Source organism: Rhagoletis pomonella, unplaced genomic scaffold, assembly GCF_013731165.1.
Source record: "Rhagoletis pomonella isolate Grant_MI unplaced genomic scaffold, Rhpom_1.0 Rhpom_scaffold_00002, whole genome shotgun sequence".
Taxonomy (NCBI): Eukaryota; Metazoa; Arthropoda; class Insecta; order Diptera; family Tephritidae; genus Rhagoletis; species Rhagoletis pomonella.
The window spans coordinates 95054592-95071833 of record NW_023458556.1 but is presented as its reverse complement, the minus strand read 5'-3'; the positions used below and the strand labels follow the sequence as shown (position 1 = coordinate 95071833).

Genomic DNA, 17242 nt, shown 5'->3' with positions numbered 1-17242 from the left:
TACAAAATGTTTTTTTAATTTGATTATATCTTTTGGTGTGGATGTCACACGCTTAAAAAATTTGATTCATTCAAGACGACATTAAATACTCAAAAAAAAAATATAATTTTGTTTTCCTTTTTATTAGTTACTTCGCACGAACAAGAGTTGTTGCAAAATACTGAATCAAAAATTATTTGTTTTATCTAACGCCGTTTATTGAAAAATTAAAGTCATCATGCAGTCAAATTCCAAACTACTCAGCAAACACACTAGTTCATTGACTATATATTTTGTGGTGTATTCATACATGAATTGTGGTGTATTCATACATGAATTTTGTGGTGTATTCATACATGAATTCATTCATGAATTTCGGGTTGAAATCATACTAGTCGGAAAATGTGTAATCTATACTAGCTCTTCTATAAGTGTAATCTATACTAGCTCTTCTATCGAGCTCTTCGATGGAATAGTTTTTCAACAAATGCTCTACCCTTCGATTTTCTGTTCTCCGAGAAGCTTCGCAAAATTCTTCTTTAGAAGGTCTTCCCCGTTCAGCACGTTTATCCTTATTTCCATTGGAATCCGGAAGGGAAAGGAATGTCTAATTTAGCCATTTAGAATATGTTTTTTCAAAAGCGCTTCTTTTGCGGCCACTATAATTCCACTTATTTTTCATCTCACTATTAAAAAGTTTTATTTTTTGATTCAAAAGTGCTTTGTCGCATTTAGCGTGTATTAATTTGTCTTCAAAAAATGCAGATAATGCAGACATTCTATCTGATGGACGAGTAGAAATCCAGATATCAGCTAAAATTGAGTTTTTTATAATTGAATTCATATTAATATTAGTTTTTTCACTATTTTACGCTTCACTACACAGCACAGAACACTACCGCGTGTGTCTACAGTAATAAACTTTACTATTTTTAAAGAATGTTTTGGCATTTAAGTAAAGGAAAATACTGTGGTAACTGTAATCAGTGCATTTTTTTTTTTGCAAAAGTTTATTTTATAACTTAAAAAAAAAAACGATTTTCTTCGAAAAGCGCAATGAGTCTGCAGACTTTTTTTTTATTTCAAAGAAAAATGCCCCTTCTTTCAAATAAAAGAATAAAAAAAACACACTTTTACATATTTTTTTTAATCCCTTTGTAAACTTAGGAATTTTTTAAATTTTCTGCAACAAATTTTAGGGTGTAGCAAATAGGCCATTCCAGCCAGGAAACTCAATATTTTTTAAAAAGCTCTATAGAGTGGTTTCCTTACAGATTTTCTAATTAGAAAAATTGTGTCTTAAGATAAAGTATGATAAATTGTATTTTTAGCAATTTTTTTTTTAAGACTCCAGCTAAAGGAATTTTCATAAAAGAAAAAATATATAAAAAACACACAACTTTAAGAGGTTTTTGTGAGAACCTTATGAGATAAAAACAAAAACTAAGTCCAGATCCTTAATCTAGGATAAATTTCCTTTCCAACGATACCAAACACGTTGACATACGTGACAACAATTTTTTTGATTTTTGCCCGCTCATACAGCACTGTGTGCCATAATAATAACACTATGCGACAGTCAAAATCGGGATGGGATGAAACCAACGAGAAATCTTATATCGGTCAAAAACAAGTTATACGTGTCCCGGCGTTTCGCTGGGTCACGTCTAGGAATCGAGATATATCGATTTGAATTTAGTAACTATCATATAGGGGAAATTGTCACCTTTGGTGGACTTTTTTTTGACATAACTCGAGAACCACTAGTCCGATTTTGCTCAAACAAATTTAAAAAAATTAAAAATTACAATTCCTTTAACCTGTTAATATAACGTTTTCTATATAATCAACACTTTTGCCTGTAAAAATAAATGTATGAAGAAAAAAAAATATTTTTGCCTAAAAATTAAATTTTTTTTAATTCATAAAAAATCCAAATGAATTTAAAAAATAAAAAAATTTAATATTTTAGGTAAAAAATATTTTTTTTCTTCATACATTTATTTTTACCGGCAAAACTGTTGATTATATAGAAAAACGTTATATGATCAGATTAAAGGAATTGTAATTTTTAATTTCTTTAAATTGGAGCAAAATCGGACCAGAGGTTCTCGAGTTATGTAAAAAAAAGACCACCAAAGGTGACAATTTCTCCTATATGATAGTTATTAACTTCAAATCGATATGTCTCGATTCCTAGACGTGACCCTGCGAAACGCCGGGACACGTATAACTTCTTTTTTACCGATATAACTTTCCCCGGTAGTTTGAACCCTTCCCGATCACTGACCCCTACCATTTGTCTCACAGTGTAATCATTATACATTTCACATACCTTGGACTTACTGTGAAAATGGATGGTAGAATACACATTTTTCCTACATCAGTTATTTCGGTGTTTTCACTACTAACGCTGTCCCTGAGATGTATGTACGAATCTACGCGTAATTCTTTTTGGTGTGTTTTATGTACAAAAGGCGCTCTGCTTCCACCTTTGCATACATATCAACAGCATACTGTAAGTCTTGACATCGGTGTAAATAATTGAAGTAGTTGTTTTGTTCCCTTGTGTTTGGGAAATTCCAAAGCGATAGCCATCTTCACCAAGAAAAAAGATGTATTCTGGTCTAAATAAGCTGTGCAAAATTTTATTCGAATATGATAACTCTAAGTACTTACACTTTGCATTTGAAAATTTAGAAAACCATGTGCATTCAGGGAAACAAGTTTTTAACAAAATAGTTGAAGATCGTGAATTTTATTGTCATTTGCTATGTAAAATAACTCGCAGAATCTGAATATGAGGTCAAAAATGAAATAGTAGAATAGGTTTTAAGAATTTGCGAAATGATCGTTTTTTTCAAATTGAGAAAACAGCCTTTTAAATGTTTACCAAAAATGTCGGGTTCTGATTATCACACCGCAAAAGCTCTCCACCAGATTTAAGGTCTTCGAATTCCCTATGAACTTGCTATACAATGTTAAGCAATCAAATTATCAGTTTAAGAGTTATTTGCAAATTTATGGGTGAAATCGGCCACAATTTTAAGTCGTATCGGTATTCTACTGAGAATTACTATCAAATTATCAGTTTAAGAGTTATTTGCAAATTTATGGATGAAATCCGAAACAATTTTAAGTCACATCGGTATTCTACTGTGAATTACACCTAAAAGCTGCAAACTTTTTGTTCTTATTTATATGCTATACTAGCAGAACACCCGACGTCGTTCGGGATAAACAAATCAAGATATAAAACACTAATACAAATATATATTGAACATCATTTTCTGTACTACAAATCTTGTATTAATATTAGGTGGATTAAAGTACCAATAGAATTTTTAAATTACTATCTACTACGGTACATTCCGTTTAGCTGCCTACTCACTTAGCTGTTTTAGTATAGCTGCACTTCTCCGGTAGAATGCTTATTTCGGAAGAGTTTTATTCATTACAAATATATATTGAACATCATTTTCTGTACTACAAATCTTCTTCCATTATTAATATTATACTGTTTTCAGACAGAAAATTAAATGAGTCAATTAAGTTTTTTAATTAAGTATTCGATTTTTGTGTTTCACACACAATCAGCTGCTCGATTAACGAGTGGCGGTCAGCTGTCTTAAAAGAATTTTTGTTTATTTACAATAAATTGGTAAAATGGAAAACAATAAGTGTTTAAGCGAACTTTTTCTTGCGTATACTGCAAATATACAAGTTTTGCAGTCAGTGCTGGCTAGCTACGCAAGTTCAATGGCCTTATATAAAAAGAGAAAAGAAAAAAACTTCATCATTTTGCAACATTTGCGAAGACAGCAGCTATTGCTTTACGGGTTACTGCAGAGGAACGCTACTCAGAGATCCCTCTGGAAATTGGTAAATCAAATTATAAGTAATCAGTTCCTGTCCTTTTATAAATGATACTTCCTATATTACAGAATCGGCAGTCTTCTTTCTGGGAAGTTAATTGCAATTGCAACGATGACCATTTCTTTAAGACGCACTTCCGCATGAACCGCACTAGTTTCGAAACACTCTGTGGTTTCCTCAAAAACCTGCACAAAGCCGACACAAACCGGCGCAACGCGATTCCATTGCAAAAACGCGTTGCGATAGCTCTATTTACGCTGGGATCGTCTGGGGAGTACAGAGTGGTTTCCGAACTATTTGGTGTTGGAATATCGACCGTGTGCACAATCTTGTGGGAGTTTTGCGAGGAAGTCTGGCAAGCTTTGTCAGCGCAATACATAAAAAAAATTACCACCGACTCCACAAACTTTAAAAGACTGTGTTGATGGTTTTGACCGTCTCGGCTTTCCCCAATGCCTTGGAGCAATTGGTAAGAAAGTTAAAAATGCAACTAAATTATATAAAAACAAAGATGTACGTACATACATATGTATATATTCAGATGGGTGCCACATCGAAGTTAGGCCGAATCCAGCCGATGCAACCGACTACCACAACTATAAAGGATGGTATTCTATTATTCTACTAGCTGTAGTGGATTATAGGTTATTTAACTTTTATCCTGTTGTTTTTTTTCTAAAAAGCATGTATTAATTATTTCTATATATGTTCAGATATCGGTTTTTATATGTGAACATTGGTGCTCCTGGACGATGCAATGATTCGCAGATTTATAATGCATCGTTAATGAAGCGAGTAATGGAGGAGAACGAATTACTGAAGGTCAGTAAGAAAGAAATAGGTGGAGTACAATTGCCTATATGCATTATTGGAGATTCTGCGTTTCCGTTTTCCACCTCCTTAATGAAGCCATACGCGTTTTCAATGGCCTTAACTGAAACACAAAAACTCTATAATTATAAGCTTTCAAAGTGCAAAAGAGTAGTTGAGAATGCATTTGGCCACTTGAAAGGACGATTCCGTCGTGTTGGAAAAGGTTTAGACAACCGAATTGGGAAGGCACCCATCATTATTAGATCCTGCTGCGTCTTGCATAATTATTTAAATGAAATGAACGACACTATAAATGACATGTGGTTGGAGAGATTGCATGAAGTGAACAGAAATCTTGAAAATCCTGAATATGTTACTATAGTTGGAGACAATCAACCCTCAGCTGAAGAAATAAGGCAAGGACTATGCAATTATTTTAGTGAGTACAATTTTTATTTGTTCATTTAATTCATTTTCATTTTTTTTATTTACAGTGAATCAAACAAATGACCTCGTGTTGTTTGTTTTTAAATATTAGTAATGTTTTTCGAGCTAAATTTCTTTTGTTATCTATCTATAAAAATACCGTCCAAGCTTTAACCAAAACCTTAAATAAATGCTTAGAGAAGTTAAAACCACAACCAACTATTTTTTAACACTGCGAAAATTCATAATATGACTTTGATGGTACTTTGCGAACCATTTTAATATATTTCTTAGGCCTTTAAAGTTTACGACATACAACAATACGACACTAACGACACCGTTGTGAATCCCCCAAGTGATTTTTAAGGTTTTGGTTAAAGCTTGGACGGTATTTTTATAGATAAATAACAAAAGAAATTTAGCTCGAAAAACATTACTAATATTTAAAAAAAAAAATCAACACGTGGTCATTGGGTTGAGGCACTGTATATACTTTTTGTTAGTTAATAACTGCACTTGAGTCATAGGCAAAAAAAGGGATTTTTCCGTTTTTCGAAATTAGCCTCCGAAATCGAGATATGGGCCTTCGAAGTTCGAAATAGGACCTTTGGTAAAAAATTATATTAAATTATTGCATTATGTAAATAACTAAAAACTTAAAAATATAGGCGCAGTCCACCTTTAATTTAAATGGTATATAAATTTTTTTGTGCAGACCTATATTACAGGTGCTATAAGGGGTCAAAGTTCAGGTCTTCGAAAAATTAATTTCCTTATATTGCAAACAATTTTGAACTGATTTAAAAAAAATATATATTGTTGTAAAGGTGATTAAATCCGCTTTCTTTCGACATGCATATTTGTATACTTCGTATATAAAAATTTTAGAAAAAACACATTTAAATGAAAAAATACCTTTTTTTTATAAAAAAAACTTATTTTAAACAAAAAAATTACTAACCGATTTTTAGAAATATGCATATCAGAAGAAAGGGGATTTAATCACCTTTACAGCGATACCAATTGTTTATATACGAAGTATACAAATATGCATATCTAAAGAAAGCGCATTTAATAAATTTTACAACGATGTGAATCTTTTTAAAATCGGTTCAAAATTGTCTGAAATATTAAGTTTTCCATTTTTCGATGATCTGACCTTTGACCCGTTATAGCACCTGTAATATAAGTTTTCACAAAAAAATTATATATCATATAAATGAGAGCAAAAGGCGGACCATGTCTGCATTTTTACTTTTTTGCGTTTTACATGCAATAATTAAAAATAATTTTTTACCAAAGGTCCAATTTCGAACTTCGAAGGCCCATATCTCGATTTCGAAGGCTAACTTCGAAAAACGGAGAACTAACTTTTTTACTTATGACTCAATCTCTTTAAAAAAGTTGGTTTGGTCCAATACCCAGCCGAGTGCTGTACAATGTTATTAATTTCTATTTAAAAATGATAAAATGCCAACTTTTAACTCCTTGTTATCATTGGATATCTCCCTCAGTGTGTCAGCTTTGTCTTTTTCTATCTTCATCCACTCTTTTTCATTTTCCTCACTCCTCTGAATATGTTGGCTTATCTCCGCTGACAACCCATCAAATTTTTCTAATACTTTCTTTTGTAAAGTGCCTATTGCTTTCTTTCTTTTAGGCTCAACCGCAGAAGCTGAGCTGCTAGGCATTGGTGATGATGGTGATGATAGCGGGGGTGACGATGTGGTTGGCAGAGGAGTGAGAGGTGATGCCAGTGGTGAGGAAAATGTTGGGCTGAGTGATGACGGCAATACTGGGGTCAGTGGTGATGGCTGGTATGCTATATCGGCTTCTGTTTAAAAGAAAAAAAACACAAATAAGAATGAAATAATTAAAATCAGCATTAAATAAATACATATGTACATATGTGCTTGTATCGAAGTTAAAAAGATAGGGAACGGTTTAGTTATTTGTACAACAATTTTGGGTTGATGTGCAAAACGCGTGACCCGAATAAAAAAAAACCGAGCTGAGCTGTCAAACGCAAAAAGTATCCACGAATTATCTCTGCAAAAGGTGTTCAGCCCCTCTTCTTCGGCAACACTGAAAGGATAATTGTACTTAGTGAGGATTATAATCCTTTCGCAAAAAATCGCAATTTCCCCTATGTTTAAACAGCTCCCAAGGGGTCTGTGGGGGGATGGGTTACCTTTAGTAAAGCGCTTTCCATCCTCTTTCGTTTAGGGTGGTTTGGGGTGCACCACCACAAAATCGTTTTACAAATAACTAAAAATTCCCCAAAAGATGTTTTCATTATAAATAGTGAACATTTTTTAGTAGATCAAATTTCTATTAGCACTACTGAAACCAGTTAAGTGGGGAACATTTACATTCTCTACTTAAGTTTTTAGTGGAACATTTGTTTTGAAGCACCACCGTATGTCTGTGCTCGTGCAAAATCGAAGTGTACCTTCGCACTTAAACCTGCAACTAAACGAGCTGTTCTAGCATGTACAGAGACGCGTCACTCTGCTACAAAACAAATATCTCCACTAAATACATTACGGCTTTTAGTAAGGCACATTCCAAAAACGCATACATACCGCTGATGTTTTCAAGCGTCAGCTCGCAAAACATGTTGGCCTTAAATCCACCGATTATCTGGTGCACCCTTGCGTATAAAGGCCACGTTGAGGGTGATCCACCAGAAGGTCCCATAGCCAATTTCTCTTTTCTATTAACGAATTAAATTTTTAGTGGTTTTGAATATTATTCCTTTATTTCTTCTTACCTGTAGCGTTGCGTGAAGTTCGCCAACTTCACCTGCACATCCCGGGCGCTGTAGTTGTGGCCACACTTTGCCAGCTCGTTCGCCATCTTCGCGTAGATGTGGCCATTCTTCCGTGCACCGCGGAGATCAGCAACGCGCTCTTGCCGCAAATCAAGAATGGCCACTTCGCCATCCTCTGCCCAAGCCAGTCTCCTCTTTCTTGGTTTTGGAGGTAATCGAACTGAAATACATACATTTGTGTTTTTAATAAACATTACACAAAACCATTTGTGTTTATTTACTCACCATTCAGATTGTTCTGCATCCTGCAGGTAAAATTAAATTTTTTTGGTTTTTGATGTTTTTGGTTCCAAAAAGAAAATAATAAATTTATGTCAAACAGCTGATTGTCATTTAACACTGAACACACCAAAACTAAGAAAACGAACTTACCTAACAGAGTTGCATTGGAGTTTTTACTCGATTAAACATTCAATTAATTACCAATCGAGCAATTTTTAATTGGAATTTTTAATGGCAAATCGATCTTAATTAGTGCATTAATTGAGAAAGCTTGGATAATTGCTCGATTAACTGCCTGTCTGAAAATAGTATAAGTGATTTTTACACCTTTCTTGTTTGCTTGCTTGTTAACTATAATTTTTCACTTTTTTAAGGTCGCATACCTGGAAGGCGTGGCGGCGAAACAGGACGTCCTGCAACGATAGATGTTGAAGTTGTGTTAGAGGAAGTGGAACTAGGTCCATCGACTTCAGTGACAATGATGGAAAGACGGACTGGAATACCAAAAACTACAGTTCACAAAGCTTTAAAAGACCATCGATTTCATCCCTACCACATTCAACGTGTTCAGGCTCTATAAGAAAGAGAGTACCTGTCGAGGGTTAGATTCCGCCGTGAAATGTTGCGAATGCATGAATCAGACCCCAACTTTTTTAATAAAATAATTTGGAGCGATGAATCATCATGCAAACGTGATGGTTATTTTAATTTACATAACCTTCACAGTTGGCAGATAGACAATCCTCACGAAATGAGAGCAGATCGTTCGCAGTGCCGGTACAAAATAAATTTATGGTGCGGTATTTTTAATTCTCAGATATTGGTTTCTGTGGAACTGCCTTCAGGAACGGCTTCCAACTCGTTTAGAAGATGTACCCTTAAACCTGCGGCGAAGACTATGTCTGCAAAATGACGGGTGCCCTGCTCACTACGGGCATGAAGTAAGAGCTCATTTAGACGAAACTTATCCTCGCCGATGGATTGGACGATACGGGCCAATCACGTGGCCCGCTCGATCGCCAGACCTGAATCCATTAGATTTTTTCTACTGGGGCTGTCTTAAGGACAAAATTTATTCAAAAACAATTCAAAACGAAGAGCATTTGCGGGAACAAATAAATGGAGCTGCTGCTGAGATAGCCCAATTGAGTTTAAGATCTCTAAAAGCGTCTTTTCTTAAAAGGTGCCGAGCTTGTATTAGAGTAGAAGGTCGCCAATTTGAGCATATTTTATCAATAAATGAATAAATTTTTCTTCAAACAACTCATGTATATTTTATTTCACGTGAACTGATCCTTCACAAAAAATATTGATAAATATAGCCCTTGTTATAGACTCTAGTCCGAATTCCGGTAAGTAACATAAAATAATGTCAGGAGCAGGTAATAATGTACCTTTGTACTATTTAGCATGTCATTGGTCGGTAACAAGAGAAACTTAAATTTAAATCTATTAAATACATTCTAGCGTGTCTCAGTCCTTTGCCCACAAAAGCGGCTATAACTTTTTGTTCTATTCGAAACTGTAAGAGTGGCACTTTTCTGAAATCTTTATTAAATTAGCAATTTTTTTATGTAATGTAAAGTTATAGCTCAGTACATTTTTTTTTTCACCAGAGATAGTCAAAGTTGGGGAAGAAAATATCAAAAAGTTAAAAATCCAGGAATAGTCCTATGATGGTTCCTTAATATATTTTAACTACATTGCATTCGAGTATGGAGCGGCAACTATCTGGAAGTATTTTACATTAAAAATTTACTAAGTATTGCCCGGTTTGTAGTTGCAGTTAAAGAAAACACATGAAAAGGCACGATTTTTTTTAAATTCGAAAAAATGTAAATATTTCAAAAACGGTGACACTTTTACCTGAAAATTTTTTGTTTATCAGTGAGCTCACCCCCCCACCTACCTTGCCCTAAAGTTTGGCACGTTACTTCTGGGACACCCTGTATGTATGAACCATGTACGCTTACGTTAATATTTTCAAATCTCAGTAGGCAATTTTTGAATATTGAAAATATTTGCATTCTTTTTATGCGGAAGTAACAAATTATCAAAAATCAACGGGAATTTTGAAAATTTGCACTTTGTGATATTAAAATTTAATGGGCTTATTGAACTGCGTACTCGAAGAATTTCTAAAATTCAGATTAAAAAATATACATACATCATTTACAAAACTTTGTTACATTATTCTAAATATTTTTTAAATTTTTTAAGAAGTTTGAAGGTATGAGTTCTATCGTTTAGTTGCTATCAAGGAGTATATTTTTTTGAAAAAATGAGCGAAAAAAGTTTTCATGAAAACATTGTGAATAAGGGGAAAACACTGACTGCCCAATCTTATTTGTGTTACTGTACATCATCATTTAAAATCTGCCATATTTTTACAAAGTGGGTTTGTTTGAAACCAATTTTTAAAGTTTTGTTGTGCTGAACAGTTTTTGAATAATAAGTTCAGTCTTTTTTTTGTCCAAATTTGCAAATGTAACGAATAAGATTGAAATTTGATACAAAATTAATTCAGACTGCCATAATAAAAATCATTATACATTTCACATACCTTGGACTTCCTGTGAAACTGGATGGTAGAATACACATTTTTCCTACATCAGTTATTTCGGTGTTTTCACTACTAACGCTGTCTCTGAGATGTATGTGTGAATCAACGCGTAATTCTTTTTGGTGTGCTTTATGTACAAAAGGCGCTCTGCTTCCACGTTTGCATACATATCAACAGCATACTGTTGAAATAAGTCTTGACATCGGTGTAAATGATTGAAGTAGTTGTCTCTGACCATAAAAGTGTAGGCGTAGAAATCCATACACGACACTGTTTTGTTCCCTTGTGTTTGGGGAATTCCAAAGTGATAGCCATCTTCACCATATATGCATATTGAAGAGGATCGTATGATCGGTGTGTTTCTGTGATTCTTTGTCACGAAGTTTTATAACGATATCTCTTTTCCCACAATCTTGATTATTCATTACCAGGGAACGGATTTTTAGGACCTAAAAACCTATAAAAAAGGCAAAATAAAATAACGAAATAGGCTGGAAAAGGCAAAATAAAATAGCGAAAAAGGCAGGAAAAGGCACTAGGTATTGCAAAAAAGGCACAAAAAGGCAAAACAAAACAGCGAAAAAGGCAGGAAAAGGCACTAGGTATTGCAAAAAAAGCAAAATAGGCACTAAAAAAGACAGAAAATACGAAGAACAATCAAAAAATACATTTATTTTAGAAATGTTTATATTACAAGTAAAAAGAGAAAAACTATGAACTAGTTTCATTATATGAAAAATTTTTACTTTGAATCTTTGACTATTTTATCCTTTCGAGTTTCTAACCCATAAAACTTTAATCTGTATAGTTGTAGTAACATTGAACCACAAGATGCATTTTGAAGTTTTCTGGCATCATTTTCATTCGATTTTCGCGAAGAAAAGACTTGAATGTACTAAATGTGCGCTCGACGTAAGTTGATATAAGTGGAACCCAATTTAAATATGGAACGTTTGAAACGTTCATATTATCAGGAATAAGGGCGTTTTCCTCTCCCTTTACAATTTTATCCACAGCCCTTATTATCTCCAAGCAAGAGGTCCCTGCGCTTCTATAAGCCGCATGGGCATGTGTATATTTTGTGTTCTTTAAAAAAAAGTTGTAAATGCTATAATCACTTTTTTAAAGGTAGAAAAGGCAAAAAGAGTCAAATATCTTAAAAAAGGCAAAAAAATGCAACATCAAATGTGTATATATGGAATCAGGGAAAGCTAAATCGTGGACATTCTTAATCGAATATGCTCTATCTCTTTAGCAGAAAAAAAGGCAATTTCCATAAAATCCGTTCCCTGTTCATTACTATAACCACTTCATTGCAGGTTGGTATGTTGAAACGACTACGATGTTCCCGGCAGGCCGCTTATTCGCGTGTATCACCAACTTCAAATCAGGTGAATAAGACATTTCCATGGCAAATTTGAAGCTTCTAACGTAGTTGGTAATCATGTGCACCATGTCTTGCAATTGGATTGTAATGTTACGCTCTATCGCATTTAAATACGTGCAACGCAGTTCGGCTTGGTCGCGCATGTTACTTACAAAATATATTTGTAAAAGCTGTGGTTTTTGGTTACTCTCCGGTTGAAGCGATCCAATTCTGTGGTAAACTTGACCTTGTACTTTAAATGTCGGGATAAAACCACCGACTTATAGTTTCGAATACATTTTAGAAACGCTTTTGATTCGGAATTGGTCCCTAGCAGCAGTGTTGCCAGGTTTTCAGCATGATAAAACGTCCCTCTTGGTCTGAAAAAACGTCATTTCATACCCAAAAACGTCTTTTCCATGTATGCACACATAATTGTTCTTATTAAACTTTTATTGTATACAAAGGTACCTATGTACGTAAGGTATATTAAAAAGTCATTTCGACAGAGCACATTTAAAATTCATTAGTGTTATTCACCAAAGTGAGCAAGTGGCCTGGCACTCTGGAAAAACAGCAGATGAGCTCAAGCAACGACTGTTGATAACAATTTAGTGAATACCACTATTGTAAACTGGTTTGAGATCATTAATATAAAAATCATTTTATACATATACTTATGATCAGTTGATTAATTCATCAACATTTTGATCGTTTTAGCTGTTTTTTTTTGTTTATTTAATGTTTATTATTTTTTCATAAAAGCCTAGCTCTTTATATAACTAACCCAATAAATCCACATTTCAAACTTTGTGCAAAAATTATAAAAAATCTGCAAAGCTTTAGCTAGATTTTCAAGTTTTTATTCAGATTTTTTGGATTTTTTTTTTGAGTATGCAGCTTGATAGCCCATTCAATTCCAGAGTAATAATGTGCAAGTTTTAAGTTGCTAAATAATCGCGTTGACTTTTATTTTATTTTTTTCTTGTAGACATTTGTTAGGGTGTCGGCTGCGGGCGTGCATGTTGCAATAGATTAGCTCTTCCTGATTTGGCTTTTAATATGCAATTACAAACATTTGGGCAATTCACAAGGTGTCGTATTTGTCGTGAAGTCATGATATTTCATGACAGTTGTAAAAATGTTGTTATTGTTTTGTGAAGAAAAATAACACATGACGACACAACTCTGCAACCTATGTTTATTCGGTGTTATGTGAGGTTAAGTGCTGAGATATAATAAATAATCGTAACAGGTGTTCACAACCGTCGTGTTTTAACACAACTTTTGTTAGGAAAATATAACTTCACAACACCTTGTGAATTGCCCAAAGGTAATAAGCCTTGTAACCAGTGTTGCCAGAACTTTTTGGGCCGACCGGCTAGATTAGCAAAAAAAAGCGGCTAAAAACGGCTAAAATGTTTTAGTGAAAATTCACATGCTTTATTTAAATAAATCGCAAGAAACGAAAGACTAGTTAACACCATTAATTTATATCGAGTGTATATTCTTCATCATCAAATGAATCACTATTGTATATATCACCTGAATTCATTAATTTTAAGAGATCGTCATCTACAGTAAAATTATGGCAGCATTTTTCTTCACGTTTTAAACCGTATCTTATATATAAAATAGCGTTTAACGTTTTAACGCACATTGGATTTCTTTGCTTAGTTTTTATTATATTCATTGAACTAAATATTCGCTCTACTTCTGCATTACTTATAGGCAAAACAAGAAAACTAAAAACTAGGTTGGAAAGGTCAGCAAAAGGGGTTTCTCCTAGGGCATTTCGAAATTGATAAACTTCGGCCCAAAATTTTACAGTTGAGTCTAAATTACTCCAGGTATGTAACGTTAACCGTTGCCATTGCATCTCTATGGATGTTATTTCGTCGGCATTATATTTGTGTCTTTGTTGCTGTAGTTGAACAAATACTTTTGATTTAATTACTTTTAATGCATTTCCAACCGAAAAAAGTCAATTTTTTTAGTGTGGCAATATTTGTAGGGAGGCGTTGGCGTAGTTCCTTTATTAAAGTGATAATAAAATAGCGACCATTTTCTCGAATTATTTTCTCGGCTTCGTGGTCAAAAGCGTTTGTGCTTACTTTTGTTTTTAAATACTCTTCAAAACTGTGATAAAACTGAGGAAATGGAGCAAGGTATGGTTCCAACGGGGAGCATATAGGATCAAATGTGTCCGCGCTAATAACCACTAGGGGGCATAGATGCGAAAGTAAAACATTGAGTTCATTAAAAATCTTCATTGGGTCTGCATTATTGCTTTCGAACAACTTGTTTACTTTTTGCACCTGAAAATTAGGCAAATAGTAAAATCGGCTAAAAACGGCTAACTTTTTTTTACAAACCGGCTAACAAATCGGCTGCCGGCTAGATCGAATTTTCTCCGGCTAGTTGCTATCAAAACCGGCTAAATCTAGCCGGAAAACGGCTAAAATGGCAACGCTGCTTGTAACCTCAAGTGTTTACACAACCAGCCTTTGAACGCGGGATCCTTAGTCCAAGAAAAAACCCGCGTACGCTTGGTTTGCATCATTTTTAAGTCATATGTCTCCAAAGAATAAGTGTCTTTTGAGGCACCTGCTGCAAAAAACAAAGCTTGCAAAGATTTATTAAGAAAATAATTCAAAATCAGTTCTACTTACAAGATTTAGTAACAAATTTGTCGAAAGTGTGAGCGTAAGTACTTACTCTACAAGCACATAGTACGCTATACATTAAATATATCATGATACAAAAAAGAAGGTAGTTCCATTTAATGACATTCGTTGTTGTTGTTAACCATTTGACTTTTAATAAAATTATGACATTTCATCAAATTCATGCTACCTGATCCCTAGAAAAAATATTTTTTTGAAAGCAGAAGATTTTATCAGTACATTCAAAGATGTGGAATATGATGGACTTTAAAATTATGCCGCCTACATAATTTCGAAAATGGGGTTGATGACTAGGTTTCAGAACGCATGAAGAAAGTGATCAAAATTATACTTACATATCGTCGTTTAAAGTACAAAACCGCGTATCGTCGTTCATCAAAACCGCGTAACTGACATTTTTTGCCAAAAATTGGATTTACTCACACAAGCTCTTGGCTCAAGCCTTATCCATCCGTCATGAAATATGCTAGCAAGAAATACGATTGCTTTATAGAATTAGAAGAATTTTGAAATATTAGTGTTTTAACTCTCTAGAAAATAATTTATGCAACCTCACATACGCAGTTTTGCTTTTTGTTGATACGCGGTTTTGTACTTTATACGGCGATATGTTTAAGCCGACTTCAGGTTTTTTGCATACATTAGAAACTTTAAGTTCAAAATTTGTGAAAGCTAATTTGTTGCAAAATCTGATGAGAAATTTAAAGTAAATTTGAACCAAAATATAAAAAGGTTTTATTTGAGAAGAACATTCTTTAGAATTAGATTTTTAGATCGCAAGATTGCATTCAAAATAAGAAAACGAAAAAATAACAGCATAATGCGCGCGTGGTTTTTATTATAAAATAAAAAGAACAATTCCGATTAAGTCTTCTTTAATAGTCTGATAATGGTTTTTGATTTGAAATATTATTAATAATAATAATAATAGATTGGCGCTTACACATATGTTAGTGTTTGGCCGAGCTTCTCCTCCGACTTGTGGCGTGCGCCTTGATATTGTCACACAAAGCGGAGGGACCTACAGTTTTACGCCGACTCCGAACGGCGATTGTATTTTTATGAGAAGCTGTTTTTCATGGCAGAAATACAGTCGGAGGTTTGCCATTGCCTGCCGACGGACGACCGCTGTTAAGAAAAAACCTTTTTTCTATATTTTTTGCGATGTTGCTTTGACCAGGGTTTGAACCCGGGTCCTGCGGAGTGGAAGCGCGCACTGCTTACCACTACACCTCAGCGGCCGACATATATTATGAAATATTATTACATTGATATAAATATGGGAAGGAAAATACTCCGATTTATTGTTTTAATATTATCAAAGTGGCAAGGCCGATGATAATACTCACAATTTATGAAACTTCAAAAAATTTTATTATCCGTCAAAAGTTGTTTATTGAAACTACCTTCTTTTTTGTATCATGGAATATATTGTGCATAGAGAAAAATTACTGGGAAGTTAAAAAACGTAATTTTTTACACAAAAAACGTCCAAACGTCAACAGAATACAAAAAACGTCCAAATGACGTTAAAAACGTCAACCTGGCAAAGCTGCCTAGCAGTAACGTGTTTAATGGGTGCGGTGGCTCAGCTAGAAGAGGTAGGGATACCTTTCCATTTGCTCATAAGCTCTTTTCTGTATTTCGAATGAGTAATTGAAAGATGTGCTAATGGTGTTATTATATTTATCGTTTAGCAATAAGTTTTCTAAAAACTAAACGAAATGAAAAAAAATATCTTTTTAAAACAGGAAAAACTAAAAATTTGAGAAGCTGAAAGTAAAAAAAAAATGATGAATCAAAAAAAATTCCAAACGTTAAATAAACGAAAAAATATGAATTTTTTTCGGCAATAAAACTTAAAAAAATTTTATTAAAAAGAATTCCTTGCCGAGGATTGAACTCGGATCTCCTGAATAACACGAAAGTGCTCTGCTCAGTAGGCCATTGCTACTATTACAGCAACGTTATCGAAATTGAAATTTATTGAAAACAAACAAAAAATTTCAAAATAATTCGTTAAAAAGTTAAGTAAAGAACTGACTCTGAGAGGGAATTTTTTCAAATCGTTACTGAGGGATACCTTAAGTAATCATTAACCGACTCTGAGTGCGGCTGTAAATCTTTAAACTTTTTAGAAAAATTCGAAATTGTTCAACAACGAACTTTTTTATGACTTTTTAGAAAAATTCTAAGTATGCAGTTTTATAGCCCATTAAATTCTATCTTAACAAAACACAGATTTCAAGTGGCAATGAATTCGCATTTACTTTTGATACTTTTTTTTTGCCGATGGTGTTATTTTTTCTACCATACAAAAAAAATTGTCAAACATACATACTTTGTATGGAAGTGCGTGACACCGTCAGCAAAAAAGATATCAAAAATCAACGCTATTTCAAACTTGCACTTTATTAAGCTAGAATTTAATGGGTTTCAAATTTGTCTACAAAGTTTGAAATTTAGAATTATATGAT

At 33.8% G+C, this 17242-nt stretch overlaps 1 protein-coding gene and 1 long non-coding RNA gene across 2 annotated transcripts; one reads left to right on the top strand and one right to left on the bottom strand.

Annotated features, from left to right (window-relative positions):
* The first annotated feature begins 3555 nt into the window (after positions 1-3555).
* On the top strand, positions 3556-4469 carry LOC118734210. Its single transcript, XR_004992354.1, has 3 exons — positions 3556-3861; positions 3924-4324; positions 4397-4469. It is a non-coding gene; the product is annotated as an uncharacterized LOC118734210 (long non-coding RNA).
* Positions 4470-6102: 1633 nt separating this feature from the next.
* Positions 6103-8199, bottom strand: LOC118756148. The gene is made up of 5 exons (XM_036490934.1): positions 8153-8199; positions 7868-8087; positions 7680-7810; positions 6717-6925; positions 6103-6150 (listed from the first exon to the last, which is right to left on the bottom strand). Exons 1-5 carry the CDS (start codon positions 8169-8171, stop codon positions 6103-6105), a joined length of 627 nt encoding a protein of 208 aa, XP_036346827.1. The 5' UTR covers positions 8172-8199.
* Between the last annotated feature and the right edge of the window lie 9043 nt (positions 8200-17242).

What these genes read in the sequence shown, in the direction of transcription:
- LOC118756148 (XM_036490934.1), bottom strand. An exon ending in AACTTCACGCAACGCTACAG is followed by an intron (nt 7,811 to 7,867) that starts GTAAGAAGAAAT and finishes ATTCGTTAATAG; the next exon opens with AAAAGAGAAATTGGCTATGG. An exon ending in TAGGCACTTTACAAAAGAAA is followed by an intron (nt 6,151 to 6,716) that starts GTATTAGAAAAA and finishes CGCTTTCTTTAG; the next exon opens with ATATGCATATTTGTATACTT.